Source organism: Schistocerca gregaria, chromosome 2, assembly GCF_023897955.1.
Source record: "Schistocerca gregaria isolate iqSchGreg1 chromosome 2, iqSchGreg1.2, whole genome shotgun sequence".
Classification (NCBI taxonomy): Eukaryota; Metazoa; Arthropoda; class Insecta; order Orthoptera; family Acrididae; genus Schistocerca; species Schistocerca gregaria.
In genome coordinates, this window is record NC_064921.1 from 413247350 (window position 1) to 413263965 (window position 16616).

Consider the following 16616-nt stretch of genomic DNA (forward strand, 5'->3'; position numbering starts at 1 on the left):
ATGGAGGTGCCAATTTTGTGTCAACCACAATTCCAGTCTCTTGTGGCACATAGCATCATATAGTTGATGGAGGGCATCCCTGTAGTACTCTTTGGTGATTGTTTGATGCTATGGTGTGTAATTGTGGTGTACTGTACTGTGGGAGTCAAAGAAAGCAGTCAGTGTCATTTTGATGCTGCTGTGCACTTGGCGAGCCTTTCTTTGGGCTCGGAGACAAGGAAAGCTTCCACTGTGACAACTGAAATTTGGTTTCTGGGTCATACATGTACACCCAGGACTCATCACCTGTGATTATGCAGTTCATGAAATTGGGGTCACTGTTTGTGGAGTCCAGCATATCTTGTGAGAGTTCAACATGAAATTTCTTTTGCTCTGATGTCAGTGGCTTTGGCACGAATTTTGCTGTCACTCTCTTTATGGCCAAAGCTATGGTCATAATGGAATGTACTGAAAAAGTGCTGATGCTCACTTCTCTTGCAGTTTCTCTAATAGTGACATGATGGTCAAGAATCACCAAATCATTCACTTTGGCAGTGACCTGGTTATTTTGGCATATTGAGATCGGAGTGTGGCTCACTCTCCACCAATGTGCAACTGTCTTTAAACTGGCTGTACCACTCCTCAATCTGTGTGATGCCCATAACATCACCAAATGTTATCTGAATCTTCAGAATGGTTTCCACCTGGCTGTCACCCAGTTTCTGGCAAAAACTGATGCAGTAGCACTGCTCCATTTGTTCTGTCATTTTGCTTCCAATGAAAAACCAATGCGAGGACTACACACTATGTCACTCAACTGCTGGTTGCCAGCAACTGATGCCAGGAAAAAAAATTCGGTATTACCTCATGCAAGCATGCTAGATTCAAGACAGAAAAGAAATAAGATTGGGTACTTTTCTAACAGACTCATATACCATTCCACTGAAAAGAATGTATTTGCTTCAGTATCTCAGTTGATACAAGTGTTAATAACGATGAAACATACAGCAGAATTATTTGGCCTTCTGTGTACTTTTATTTGCCAAAAACCTTACTTTGTTATCTCAAATTATTCAATAAATAAAAGTGTTGTTATATCTTATGTGACTCACCATGTATATGATGATGACCACAATAATAGGATGTAAAATGCAGACTGGCAATAGCAAGAAAATTTATTTGTTTATTTATTTTGATCCAACATCAACTGACTACAAAAAAAACCTTTTTTTTTTGTTCAAGTCTTCTGAAAAAGAGAAATTTAAGACTGAATAGAAAGTTAAGCACTGGAGAGTTCTTTCAGAAAGTATTTTCTGAAGTGTAGCCTTATGTGGAAGTGTAAACAATACAAACAAGAAGAGCATAGAAGCTTTTGAAATGTGGTATAACAGACAGATTCTGAAGATCAGACAGGTAGATCAAGTAACATTTAGCCATTTGCAGGGAATTGATCCAACAGGCACACAACAAGAGTGCAAAATGCCATATGCATATTTGTTTAGTTTTAATTGTTTTCCTTTCTTTTCCTTTTTTGTGTATGTATGTAGCAAGGTATTATGCATATTGGGTAGGTTGCAGATAGGTACACAGTCACGAGCATTCACATGCAACCCTGTGACACTAACCAAACTGCAGACCAACAACAAAAATCCTTACAGTCCAATCATACTTTACATAACTCACCTTGTTCAAAGTTATCTATGACATCCTAATGTTATTAGTTCAATACAGGCATATACTGTCTGGATCAATATCTTGCCTGTAAAACTTTGTTAATTCTGGTAATAGTGGTATGAATGTTTTGAGTTACATACTGTAAAAAGCTAAAACTTGGGTTTGCTGTATGACATCTCTGAAGTGGATACTTAGTAAGACATTATTTTAACACTATATTGTGGATACTTTCAAAAAGATAATGAGTAAGGAATTACCTGTTTCATCATCTTGGTTAAGTTTCAGATTCATTTATGTGCAGTATCAATGATCAGTGCTACAGTGGGAAATGACCTGTAATGTTCTTTCAGTGTGTTATTCAACTGAATGAAGCTTAAAACGTAACACTTTCTTCCTTTCTATCTGTATGTTTTTATAACTTATTGCTTAATTTGTAAACTTAATTAATCTCAATTTTATATACATACCACATAAAGGACAAGAAGTATAAGTGGTAGCATTGTAACTGCAGATTTATTAGTGGCAGACAGGTCAGCTAGTTGCAGGTAGATTGAGAGTCCCAACATGCAAAGCATCATGCCAGCACCAGAGATGATTGATAATGGCCGACGACCACATCTGGAAGACAGAGAATGGGAGTAAGCTATCTTCGAGCTGTTTAGCTTGTGAATGTATAGGCTGCAAACACACACACACAAACACACAAACACACACACACACACACACACACACACACACACACACACACACACACACACACACACACACACTCACACACACGCGCGCGCGCGCGCGCGCTTGGCATTAAGACTGTGGTACTCAACTTACCCTCTGCTACACACCATAAGGTGGGTGGCCTGCAGAGTGTAGATGCAAAAGTTGTAAATGTAGAAGTGAGTGAACGTGTGCACACACAAGACTACATATCTGAGTTTAACACTACAAGTTGGTCTATTTTAAACACATATACTGAATTTGTCCCATGGGCCATATCATATTGCTTCATGGTGAAATGGTATTGAGGACTCAAGATGAAGACACCCTGTCTTCATTCTTTCATAACCTCAACACATTCTCTCCTAAACCCATCATGCCACCTTCATAGATGTTAACCTCCTCCTCTTTGACGGCTCCATCTGCACCCCTGTCCACACTAAACCCATCAACCACCAACAGCACCTGCATTTAGATAGATGTCACCCCTTTCCCACAAAAGATCCCTCCCATACAGCCTGGCCAACCAGGGATAGTGTGTTTGCAGTGATAAGAACTTCCTTGCCCAGTATGCTGAGGACTTCACCCAGGCCTTCACAAACATGCAAAATCCCCAGATTTAGTCCACAAACAGAACTGCCTTGCCATTGCCCATCACACCCCCAACCTCTCACCAGCCCCAAGAACCAGCCTCAAAGGAATGACCCCTTTGTCACCCAATACCATCCTGGACTGGAACAACTGAACCACTTGCTTTGCCAGGGCTTTGTTACCTATGGCCTGTAATGAGGGACATCCTACTCGAGATCCTTCTCACGCTCCTAAAGTGATGTTCCATCACCCACCCAACCTTCATAACATCCTAGTCCATCCTTATGCCACTCACAATCCCAATCCCTTGCCACAAGCATCATATCCCTGTGGAAGACCCAGGTGTAAGACCTGCCCAATCCACCCACCCAGCACTTCTTATTCCAGCCCTGTCACACGTTTATCCTACCCCATCAGAGGCCAGGCCATCTGTGAAAGCAGCCATGTCAACTGCCAGCTCTGCTGCAACTGTTGCATGGCTTTTTATATTGGTGTGACCACCAAACAGCTGTCCATCAGGATAAACAGCCACTGCCAAATTGTGGCCAAGAGCAAAGTAAACCACCCTGTGGCACAAAATGCAGCAGAACATAACATGCTTGAGTTGAATGGCTGCTTCATTCCCCAAGCCATATGGATCATCCCCTCCACCACTAGCTTTTCTGAACTGGACAGATGGGAGTTATCCTTGCAACACATCCTCCAGTCCCATAATTATTCTGGCCTCAGCGTATGGTAACATACTGTCCCCACATCCTCCACTCAATGGTTTCCACCTCCTCTGTCCTATTACCTTCTCCAATACACCCGCCCATCTTTCGTCACTCCTCTCCTTTTTCCCTACCTCTCTGCCCAACAACCACCTGATGCTGCCTGTTGGCATCCTATTCCCTGCATGCTCCACCAGACAACGATCCTCTTTTGCCCCGCCGTACATTGCTATCCCTTCCCCTTCTCTCGCCACCCCCTTCCCACCCCACCCCGCATTGAGATTGCTGCTTCCATCCCACGTGATAGTTGTCGGGCCCAAGCTGCTGGAGTGCTTGCTTGTGTGAATGAATGGTGTATGTTTCTCTTTTTACAATGATGGCTGTGGCTGAAAGCTTATGTGTAAGTGTCTAAATGTGCCTGTCTGCAACTCAGTGTGTCATCTTTATGGTAAGTCTGTCTTTTCCTATGTTGTTGTATGAATCCACATGTGTTGACTGCACAAAAGTGAGCAGTAAGAATAATATGTGGTGTTCATCCATGGACATCATGTAGGCACCTCTTCAAGGAGCTAGGCATTTTAACTTCACTGTCATAATACATGCATCTGCTAGTAAAATTTGTCATTTATAATCCATCAGAATTTGGGAAGAAGAGTGATATACATACCTACAACACCAGAGAGAAATATGATCTTTATTGCCCAGGGTTAAGGCTGCCAGTGGCTCAGAGAGAATTTCAATATGCAGCAACAAAAATTTTTGATTATTTGCTCAATAACATAAAATGCCTGGCAGGTAGCGAAGTTAGTTTTAAATCTCATTTAAAATCATTTCTTCAGGACAATTCCTTTTATTCCATTGGCAAAATTCTAAAAACTGATAGCCAGTAAAAAAACATGTAACTAACTAACCAACTGGCCCAGAACCACACATTAACAGGGCACCATGTACAATGATACCAGATACAACTGCACGTATGCAGAATGGTATTGTACATATTGTCTATTTTACAGCTGCTGTATAATAATTTCACAACATGATCAAAACTTGGCTATATGAGTAGCTTGCATGTGCATGTATTAATAGCTTATAAAGATATGTGGCACAAAACTAATCACATTTCTTGGCTTCTTCGGGAAGTAAAGAATTATTTACTCAACTATGCATGTTATTTGAATTTTCTTTGATTGTGTTAATACATTATTATAAAAAAGTTATTTTATTCTCTACAATACCTGGTAACAATGTAGCTGACAACAAGGCTAGAGACAAGCTGTACACCACCAAGCATGATTGTGGCCATGTATGCATCAATAACCACTCCTGCATTAGTCACAATGTCCACAGCATAGGACACAACCACATAAACACCAGCAAGCTGCATGAAAAGGAAATACATGTTTAGTAGCAGCAAAGGCCTCCAGACAGCAGGGTCACGCAATAGTAACCACATCCTGCTCAGAAGGGTCACCAGCTTGCATCTCGATGTAGTCTCACACACTTCATCTGCTACATTACTTTCTTCATCTGATGGTGAAGCACAGCTGTGGAGTAAATTGTTTTTGTTAGTGTAATCACTGATTGCATTTACTGATGACAGTAGATGCTACATACATAATGCTAATAATGTTAAAATAAGTCTACTTTATGCAAATTTATGAATTACACCAACTCTTATGGTAAAAAAGCAATGAATAATCTCAAAATAATGAGAAAGAGGCTGAAAGCAGTGTTACATGGAAAAGCTTATTATCTAACTTCAGAAACACTGAATTAATTTCTGAATATTTAAAAAGAGAAGGCAGTTTATATGCAAAATAACATTGCAAAACCATAATAATACAGGATGAGTGTTTGAACATTTCTTTAGAAATCTATAAAGATCTATTAAACTAAAAATGGTAGTTTCAAGATTTTGTTGTTACAACCAGCTTGAGGAACATAGTAACAGCTAATCCACAATACTTTGTATAAACTGGGAAGCAAAGGAAAAACATAATAAGCATTTGACTCTTCGAGTATTATTTCCTAAAATACAAGGCAATTTCATTCCCCAGCCTGTGGACTGGCCTTTCATGTGTAAACTCAATGAATTCTTCGAACACTTCTCAAACACTGCAGACTGATAGGTCCTCTAGGCACAGAAGAGGACAGTGACCTGTACGGAGGTATTTAAGTGTACTTCATTTCACATGGTAGCAGCACCTTGTCCCTCATTTCCAGCCATTCCTCATCCTGCTGATCCCTTAGCAGTGACATTATTAAATGTAGGCAACTTGACTCTGATCTATAATAAATATTTTGCGGAGTTCCAAGGCAAAGGCAATAATCCTTAGCATGCTTCCTTGTGTGGCTGAATTCTCCATTCTAGAATGCTCTGATAGAACTTCCATGACTCATAATCTGAGTTGGTGCTCCAAATGTTCCACAATCTTTCCTACACAGCAGAGAGGGCAACACTGCAACAACAATTTTGGCAGGTACACTCCTTCCCAGATTTCATAAATGGGAACATTGTGGAATACTTCTGTGAGTTGGGAAATGATTCTGTTCCCCATATTAGGTTGAAGAGTAATTCTTTTGTGTGTCATGTGTTATGCCGCAGCCTTGTTGCGACCAAATGCTATGCCACAAGCTACATACAACATTTTTTACAGTTCCGTAGGTTCGCAGATAGGAGTTAAAGAGATGTGTGCACAATATTGCGCCCTCTCAGCTTCTGTGAGAGAAGTGGATGGTTGACCAGACCAAAAACATTTGTGAGATCTAAAAACGTGCCTAGAGTATGCTTTCCTTCATCTAGAAAGCTACAGACTTGGTGCAAAAATTCTGTGACAGGTGCAGTAGTATTGCGATTGTTTTGAAATCAGTGTTGAATTTCTGCAAGGAGATTGTTTATACTGAAAAATCCACAAAGCTGTATCAGCATTACCGATTCAAAAATCTCACTGAATGTAGGAATCTGAGGTATTGGTCTGTAGTTTTATGCTGCCTCCTTTGATACTTTTTTATGTATTGGTCTGACAATGCTCCTTGTCAATGCTTTAGGAAACATACTTTCTTTGATGCTGAATTGTTTTAACCACAACATTTGAGTATTTTTTAATTACTTTGCTGGAAAGACCATACCAACTACTTGAGTGTTAGTTCTCTAGCAATAGAATTATTTTGCTTATCTTTTGTCCTTTTATTTCCTCAAATTCAGAGTCCTTATCTGTTATGTAACAGTGCACCAGAATGTTGAGTGCATCTGTCTCTCAAGTTATGGTGCCAGTTGGGGAGATAAAGTATTTATTACGAATGTTACAAGCAGTTTTTTGGTCTCTTTATCAGTTGACCTTCATGTTTGCTATTTATTGCTTCCCATTCTGTGTTCATACATGTTTTACAATATTTCTTAGTACCATTCCAGGAGGCATGGTTTACATTAATTGACTGTGCTATTGCTTCACAGTGGACTTTTTCCCTAGGATTTAGGACCTCTAGTTTGAAGCTTTGCTTAGCACTGGTATATTTTTCTTTGAAAATGTCCAGCCCAGATGATTTGTACATTATATTGAGGTCATGGATATTCTTTCGAAGCTTAACTAACATAGCTGGTAGTTTATTTTAACTCTTTCTTCCACTGAATGAAAACTGTTTCTGTTTTAATTGGACAACAAGACTCAAAATGCTTCAACAGAATTGAATGAATCCATCTCATTTATTATTTGACCCTTCTAACTGGCAGACAGTGTCCAAATTCTCTGTAGCTAGTATGTTTTTGAATCTGGTTATGTTCATAGTGGTTATGCTTCTTTTATGCTGAATTATTTTTGCAATTTGTGGAGGATCTACATTTAAGTAATCAGTTTTCCAGCAACAATGGCCAGAGACGTGAAATTCTGTGTTACTGAACTGAACACTACCTTAATCATATTTGCTGATTATTGCATTTTCTATCCTACTGTAAGTTAAATCTATTACTCAGATTTCAAAAGCTACTACATTTACAAGGTTATATGAATTCAATGAACCTGATAATTTTAAATTATTAATATTACAATAATTTGCATCAGTATTTAAATTAACCAGTATTGTGAGGTTATTGGGTTCAACTGCCCAGTTATCTTATTTCAGCTGTTGAAGAAATGACCTAACTCCCCATTTGATGGGTGACAGACCACAACTTTGTGTTTCACTGTGTAGGTCATAAGGCCTTCATAATGTATCACAGTTCCAGCTGATTCAAGTGAACCTATTCTGACATTTATTATTTACAAATTAGTTCATCCATGAAAGTCTGCAACAAGTGCAATTTATTTCTTAATTATTGTATGTTTAAATGCATCAAACAGAATGGCCTTTTCTGTTCATTTTCACACTGTCTGCTATAGTGAGAAGACTTACTGTCATGGAATACAGACAAAGTTAGTGTTTTATTTACACCTGCATTAATTCATTTGGTGCACGAGCAACTTATTTCAGTACATGTATCTCTTGCTTTGATGCAGACACTGGGAACATATTCTGCGTAGGCCTACATGAAAGAAATGTTTGGCCTTGCTTGGACTGTTTTTCTCTCATGTGAATCACAATAGAAATGCCATGGCAAGAACGATCCAACAGGATAATTTAACTACAAGTTGTACACAGAGTTCTGTACACATGAAGCTCCAGTCAACTCGAGGTCCTCAACCTTTCTGTCCCGTTGGGAGGGGGTATGGTGGAGAGCCACAGATTTATTTTATTTGTGACTCCACAAAGAAGAAAATTTCTAGGCCATTGGGTGATGTTATTGATGAGTATCACTGTGTAGAGTCTCATTAGTGACATGTGTCACTAAAAAGACATCCCGTATTGCAATAGCACTTTCATCACATCTGCTTGAAAGCTGATGTCTAGGGAGAGAGGCAGTGGGTGGTATTTTTTGTTGATGATTTGGCCATACTCTGTTTGTCCATCTCTTCACTGAGGCCACCTTTCCAGTGGCGGCTATGACTGATCAGGATATGAATGGCAGATGCTTTGAAGTGTGTCTCCTGTAGGCACAGACACAGAGGCCTTCTTCATGCTAAGATAATCAAGTTCCTTCACATAGAATCAATTTATGTTCCACTATAATATGGCAATGTTCACACGAGTGTCTTTCTTTCTCTTTTCACTTATTTGAGAATGTCATGACACAGAGGATCTTTTCCTTGCTTCATATGTACTTTCAGTTCTATGTTTTCAACAAACAGTTTCTCATTGGATAAGTGAGTAAGGAGGTGTTTTCTTGACTTCTGCTTCCTTAGGGACGTTTCTGTTTTAATGGTGGAGTTGATACCCTCTGATACATGCTCTCCTTTGTTGTGTGTTTGGCTACTGTTGTAACGTGGATTCTGAAGTATCACTTTTTCCATGTTATTTCTCGCTGAGCTGGTGATGGTTAGTGGATGAGCAAGTGTAGCTTTGCTTGTACTTTTGCAAGTACATGTGTCTGTTAACTATTTTAAATGGAATTTCAGCTCTTGACAAGCCTACAACGTTGGGAAGCCTAAAGTGACTGAGGTGTGATGGGCACTCCATTTGTGGGCTGTTAATGACCATTGCTCCTCAACAGCAACCCTTCTAATCAACTCTTAATCCACCTGTTGGTTGAGATTTTTTCTCCTAATGGTGGTTACTGAAGTGTTACGATATGTGTGTGTGTGTGTGTGTGTGTGTGTGTGTGTGTGTGTGTGTGTGTGTGTGTGTGTGTGTGTGTGTGTGTGTGTGTGTGTGGGAGGGTGCGTGGGTGGGTGGGTGGGTGTGGTAGGGGAGGGCAGTGTTGCTCATGAATTTAAAACATTTATCTTTGCTGACAATAGTTTTTTAATTGTGTCTTGATATAGACATAGGTTTCAATCTTAAGTTCCTTAAAAAAAGTGATATGAGTGGCTGTCAATTTAATTTCAGTGATCACTTCTGTTCTTTTCTGTCATCAGGCCCCGGATAGTTGAATGGTCAGTGTGATGGACTGTCAATCCTCTGGGCCCGGGTTTGATTCCCGGCTGGGTTGGGGAATTTTCTCCACCCAGCGACTGGGTGTTGTGCTGTCATCATCATCATCCTATCATCCTCATCGAGTGTGCTGGCATAAGGTGGTACCAGCACTCCTGGTGGCAAAATGGTTGTGAGAAAATTGATAGAGGCAAAAGACAGATTTGCAAGAAACACACTCCCAACGCCCTCTGGGACTGCCACTATTTAGATCACCGCCACAGACTGGAGGGCCAGTCAGTCCCAGTCAGTCACCCAGTGAGTCAATGAGACGAGTCATTAGTCACAGCACAGTGGGAGTCACAGCTGCAGTTAGCTCAGCCTCTCGCTCAGAGTCAGTAAGTAGCGACCAGACGAGTGTGCATAGCAGGACTTATATTTCACCAGCAGTGAGGCTAACGTGGACTATTACAGACTATCTTAGGTTAAATAGCTCTTTGTTTATAAGGATAAAGAACCCGGTTATTAATGCGTGCAGTTTTGTTATAGAAAGAGGGTACTGACCACCAAACAACTTCCTCTTCTTGCTTCCCATGGTACAAGCCTACAGTGATAATGAGACAACACAAAAATGTGAACTGTCATAGTCCACATATTCAGCAGAATATTAGTACTCAATATATAATGTAAAATTTGAAATATGGTATGTGGCTGCAGACAATAATTAAATTTCCAGTGTTTCAGTGGTAATCAGCAGGTGTCAATGGCCTATAGGAGGATAGCTGTGGAACTGCATGCACATGTAGTAAAGTTCAGGACGAGTTTCACCTGATGACTAATAGCTAGGAATCTAAGGAGAAAAGAAAATGTGCATGCACTGAGACAGTGGTTCATATTAGAGTGCTTCCCAGCCTGGAAAAGTTATAGTGTTATACAGCACTGTCACTTGAGTTATTCAATAAATTTCCAGAGTACTTTTATTCCCATGAGATATCCATCTCTAGTAATCTTTGTTTCCGTCTGGTTTCATAAGAATCAGGGTGTAAATTATCTTGCAATTTGTTTGTACTTGAGTGATTTTCAATAAAACTTGAGTTGTTGAAAATGCAGATACACAACAGTAGTACTTAAATAAAAAGATTTTTTCTCTTCATGTTTCAGATTGCCAAAGAACAAAGTATGAGGGTTGTTCAATAAGTAACGCCGCACATTTTTTTCAAAAAAGCCATTAATACACATAGACAAATGTCCTTGTTGGGCTTCACATTTGATGTTTGTTCTGTGCATCAGTGAAGTTTTGAACCATTCTGGCAGAAGGCGGAACCATAGTAAAGTGTCAAAATAGTGTCTACATATGGCTCACATTACAAGCAGCGTACTGTTATTGAATTCTTGTGTGCAGAAAAAGAAACCATGGTAAACATCCATAAACATTTGTGTGTAGTGAATGGCAATGCTGCAGTTCATAGGAGCACAGTTTGGTGATAGGTAAAGAAAGTTACAGCCTCAGGAAATGCAGAAACAGAGCTCCATGATCAGCCATACTAGGGACATCCTGTCACAGCCACTGCTCCAGACATGCTGAATCATGCGGATGCCATTATTTGTGCCGACCAGTGTATTACAACTCGACAATTGGCTCTACAGTTGTTGGTCAGCATTGGAAGTGTGTCTGCAACGACTGAGACTCTCGGATATTCGAAGAGGTGCTCACGATGACTTCCAAGAATGCTCACAGTGGACCACAAGATTCAAGGAAAGGCATTTCATCTGAATTGTTGGAGCATTTTGAGATTGACACAGAGGCCTTTCTGTCATGGATCATTATGGGGAACAAAAGCTGGTGCACCACTTTGCAACGGAAACAAAAAGTTAGTCCATGGAGTGGCATCATCCCCATTCACCACAAAAGAAGAAATTAAAGACAACCCTCTCTGCCAGAAAAGTCATGGTGACAGTCTTCGGGGATTTTGGTGATGTCATTCTCTCGGATGTGACGCCTGAGGGTCAACCATCAGTTCAGAGGCATGCGTGAAGACTCTGAATAAACTCGAGAATCATTTCCAACATGTTTGACCGGACAAGAATCCAGCATAAACCTTGCTTCAACATGATAAGTCTGAGAAGCCGAGAACACACCGCTAAATTGGGTTGGACATCGTTGCCTCATCCACCCAAGAGTCCAGACCTAGCACCCTTGGACTTCAATCTCTCTGGGCCACTTAAAGATTCTCTATGGAAAACACACTTTGAAGATGATGGGAGTGTCAGCCATGCAGTGAAAACGTGGCTGAGCCTACAGAACAAGAGCTTTTATTAGCAGGGAATACATGCTCTTCCACAATGTTGGTGTACGGCCATAGAATGTGATGGAGACTACAAAGGAAAATAGGACACGGACAAGACATGTTTATGTATATTGTCACCAAATTCTGACTCTTAACAATAAACATGTTCTGAGAAAAAATGTAGGGCGTTACTTATTGAATGACACTTATACAAATCCAGCAAGGAAAACAATAGAATCTACCCAATACAATGACTCCAGATTACCCTGCTGAAGTCCCCGTAAGGTAATAATGACACTGATTTAAACTTTGAAACTTTTAGTAATGACTAAATTCTTTTAACATAACACAGCCACAGAGAATGTAACAAGAATTGAAAGCAGACTACAAGTGCAGTGACAACACGCCAGAATAATGCTGAATGGTGTTATATCTCCATGATGAAAGCTATCCACAGATTTCATAACTGATGAGGAATGTGCCACCTGGTAAAGTAAAAAGTATGTAATAGATTTCATTGTATGAGAAGAAGGCTGATATGAAACTTCTTGGCAGATTGAAACTGTGTACCAGACCGACACTCAAACTCACGAACTTTGCATTTGCGGGCACATGCTCTACAACCTGAGGTACCCAAGCATGGCTCACAACCTGTCCTCGCAGCTTTAGTTCCGCCAGTATCATATCTCCTACCTTCCAAAAATCACACAAGCTCTTCTGCAAAACTTGCAACACTAGCACTACTGGAAGAATGGATACTGTGGAGATATGGCTTAGCGACAGCCAGAGGAATGTTTCTGTAATGAAATTTTCACTCTGCAGTAAGGTGAGAGATGAGGTTCTGATGGAAGTAAAGCTATGAGAATGGGTTGTGAGTCATGTGTGGGTGCTCGCTTTGTAGAGCACTTGCTAGTGAAAGGCAAAGGTCTTAAGTTCAGGTCTTGGTCCAGTACACAATTTTAATTTGCCAGGAAGTTTCATATCAGCACACACTACACCACAGAGTGAAAATTTCATTAAAGAAGGCTGATAATCTCTCCCTACAAGGACCATCTTTATGCATGAGTAGCATGCACTTTTGTACAAGATAAAATATAAGTGAGAGAAAATATTAAAATATGTCTGATTCTGGAAGTAACTAGTATGCATTACCAGTACAACTTTTGGTAGAGGCATGAATCATTGATGCAAAAACTATTAGGAAATACAAGGTTGCAATGCAGAGATGAATGTTGGTATTATTAGAAACATTAGGACAAAAAACAAATTGATGAGGAAAGACACTTGACAGGAAGAAATTATTATGACTGTAGTGAAAATGAAATATATGTGGGCAGGACATGTTTCCAGGAGTATGGATGGCAGGTAAACTGAAGAAGATCTCTTCTGGATTCTAGGAAATAAAAGACTGAGGTAATAATCTAATGGAGGACTGATACCAAAGTGGATGGGAAGTGCCTGGAACGGACATGCGCCATGGCCCTTGGTCTTCATGTCACAACCACGAGGGTCAGATAAATGCAAATGGAGGAGGCATGTATGCATTTATGGTGTTAATCTTCAGTTGGTATTGTGTAAATGGATCTTTCCACACACTTTCATTGTGCCTTGGGCATGCTTAAGGCTGGGTCACAAGCCTTACTTACTTGGAAAGCTCTGTCTTTCATATATCAGTTCCTTTACTAGAATCTCTAAAGATTCTTTTCACACATGGTCCAATGCATCTTATACTTTTTTAAGAACTTGGTGCCATCATTGTTCATGCTAAGTCCTTTGGAGATGCAATGCTCTGTGACAGCTGACTCTCTTAATCATTCTTTATTTTTCTGATACTAATGCTTTGTGCACCTTGCCTGCACCATCTGGATAATCTCGCCTCTATACATTTTCCCGCACTAGCAAGGGATGCGGTAGACTCCTAGTTTCTAGAGCCCTGAACCTTGCAGTGCTTAGACAAAAATATGGAAACATCACAAAAAATGTGTTTTTGAACATAAATGCAGGTTGTAGCCCAGCCTGCAGGTTTTGCTATTGTTTTTGACCACAAACAGCACCTGTGCAATGGTCTCAAGACATTGCAAGTGTCATCTGTGGTCACAATAGTGTTGCATGTAATTGTGAATGCATTATGTCAGAACTAAGTGAAGTCAAACATGGGCAAGTTGCTGGTGGACATACGGTGGGTGCTTCTGTACCCAAGGAAGCCGAAATGTTTGGAGTTTCAAGAGGTACAACATTGAAGGTTTTCTGACATAGAGGGAAAGTGGATAAACATTGTTGGCTGTCTCACAATGCAGATGAAACCATGTGTTGAGTGGTCATGATGGATGGTGTTTTTAGAGGATTGTGACGAAAATTAAGAGGATGACAGCTACAAAACTCACTAGGGAAGGAAATGTTTCCCTCACAAACAACATGAAGAGAACTCAAAAATCTGGGAATTGCAATCTGAGCTGGAATTCCAAAGTGTGCATCAGTGATGCAAATGCCCAAAACAAGAAAATCAGTGATGATTGGGGCAGCCATGTCCTGGTATTCCAAGGGCCCATGGCTATTCTGCAAGGACATGTTACTGCCAGAACCCCTGTTCAAACAACACACATCGTCCAGGATTGGTTTTGTGAGCAAGAGGATGAATTGTAACATCTCCCCTGGTCATCACAGTCACCAGATATCAATATTATTGACCCTCCGTGGTCTGCCTTGGAGAGAAGGGTGCATGATTGCTATCCATCTCCATCGTTGTTACCTAGACTTGCCACTATTTTGTAGGGAGAATGGTACAAGATTCTCTTGAAAAATCATACAGAAATAGTCCAAGATGACTGGAAGCTGTTCTGAATGTCAGCAGTTTCCCTGCACCATATTAGGCATATTAAGGTATTGCATTTTTAGTGTTTCCATATTTTTGTGCACATCCTGTAGGTCATCCTTAATGGCCCATAAAAAGGATTTCATCTCTTGTGGCAGGAGAAATACACACTTAACTCTACATTTCCGAACCATTCTTCCTCTTTTCGTTGACATGTTACTGAAGTAAGGGATAAAAGGCATCGTAAAAGTTTTGTCTTCTTCCTTTACAACTGCAGGTTAGAAGCTTCGGCTTTATGACACGCTGTATCTGTTGGCAGCTGTAACTGTTCTTCCAGGAAAGTGTCTGCAGGATGTGCAACTTTGATGCTAGATTCTCTTGGTTGGATATTTTGAGAGCCCTCTGCACTTTGCACTAGTGTGCTGAGACCCTCATTGCGAGGAGACATGACATCTGCAGACATGCAAGTATAAATCTGTATGTGTTGGTTTACAGTTCTCATTTTGTCCTAGTACTCCATCCCATCTTCATCTGACTAGCACAACAAGGATCTAAAGGTGGTTGTTCTCTTCTAGTTTTAACCTGATGCTTTAATGCTATTGGTTCAGATGCTGCAAAAAGTCTTGTAAAATGTGCCATCTAAGTTCCCAGATTACGAACATATCAACTCCATATCGTAAGAAGTGCAAGGGTTGTGGACTGCTGACTCAAGACTTCCTTCAAATGATTTCGCAAACATAAAACATGGTGCCCTATCGCCATTCCGCCAATCTGTTCATAGCAACTTCTGCAAGACAGAGTTGATGTAAGAACTAATTCAAAGAGTTTCGTTAGATGTTGTTCCTAACATCTCTCCTGTGAATTAGAGAGTCTTTTAGAGATGTGCTAGTAAATGGAGAAAAGACATTGATGCTCACCATGAGGTTTCTTGCCTAAATGGAAATTCTGAAACTGATGGGTGAAATTCGCTGATTTACCTATGTGTGCTAATGAAAGGGCTGCCCATTGCAGAGAAATGTTTTACTGGATATTATGTTGGTACACCAAAGTTTCCTATGATGGGACAGGGCCGAATCCCTTCTTTATGGACTTTTTGTGAGCAGTGGAGTCTTGGAGGAACAAATGTTCTTTTCATAGTCTTGTCTTGAAAAGGATTGAGCAGAAGTTGGACAGTCTTTCTTATCACATGGTTTTTAGGATCTTCTTCTACTGCCATAGGCGTCATCCTCTAGTATGTTATACATTCTCTGCTTTTATACCTGAAGTGGTGGCAGGATTGTAGAATTTCCTTTGCCTGCTGACAGGATGACTGTCTCAGAATGTACTTGAAGATGTTCAAGCACTTTCCTCTGCCTGTTGGAGAAGTTTGGCTTCTGTGAAATGGACCTAGACAGATTGTGGCATGTTTTACCCTGTATGTCCTCTATTGCATCCCTTTACAAAGCAAGGGCAACCTATTCCACTGCACTGGTAAAGTCACTCATTGGTAGCATCGGAGTCAGTGTGAAATTTATCCCTTTTCCAAGTACGAATAAGGTTGCAGTCATCAACTGTATTCTCTGTATAACTGATTACAGTTCTCTCTGGTTCTTGCACTGATCTAACCTCAATACATATTTTGCAGCTTGTCATGTTTGTGATTGCACAACTCTTTTGGCTTCAAACCAGTTGACTGTGTCTATCCACAACCAGCATAGTGTTAATACCACCTACAGGTGGAGTACTTGCCATTTGCTTATACTTCTGGCTCTACTTCCCGAATAACAGAATGCATTCACTTGTATTACTATCAAATTTTCTATCTTAGTGTTTGCCCTTATTTGTCTGATCTACTTATCTGTTCCCATTATTTTAGTTTTGTTAGTGTTTATTTTCAGTTTGTAGGTGCCCAAAACACCAGACAAA

At 40.3% G+C, this 16616-nt stretch overlaps 1 protein-coding gene across 2 annotated transcripts in view; it reads right to left on the bottom strand.

The window, feature by feature from the left end:
* LOC126323403 (facilitated trehalose transporter Tret1-like) overlaps nucleotides 1-16616 on the bottom strand; it is a 115818-nt gene that overhangs the window by 11441 nt on the left and 87761 nt on the right. For both annotated transcript variants that reach the window (XM_049994679.1, XM_049994680.1), the window contains 2 exons: nucleotides 4904-5212; nucleotides 2121-2271 (listed from right to left, as the gene is read on the bottom strand). In XM_049994679.1, coding sequence (XP_049850636.1) covers nucleotides 2121-2271; nucleotides 4904-5212 — 460 coding nt within the window. The remainder of the gene's footprint in view (nucleotides 1-2120; nucleotides 2272-4903; nucleotides 5213-16616) is intronic.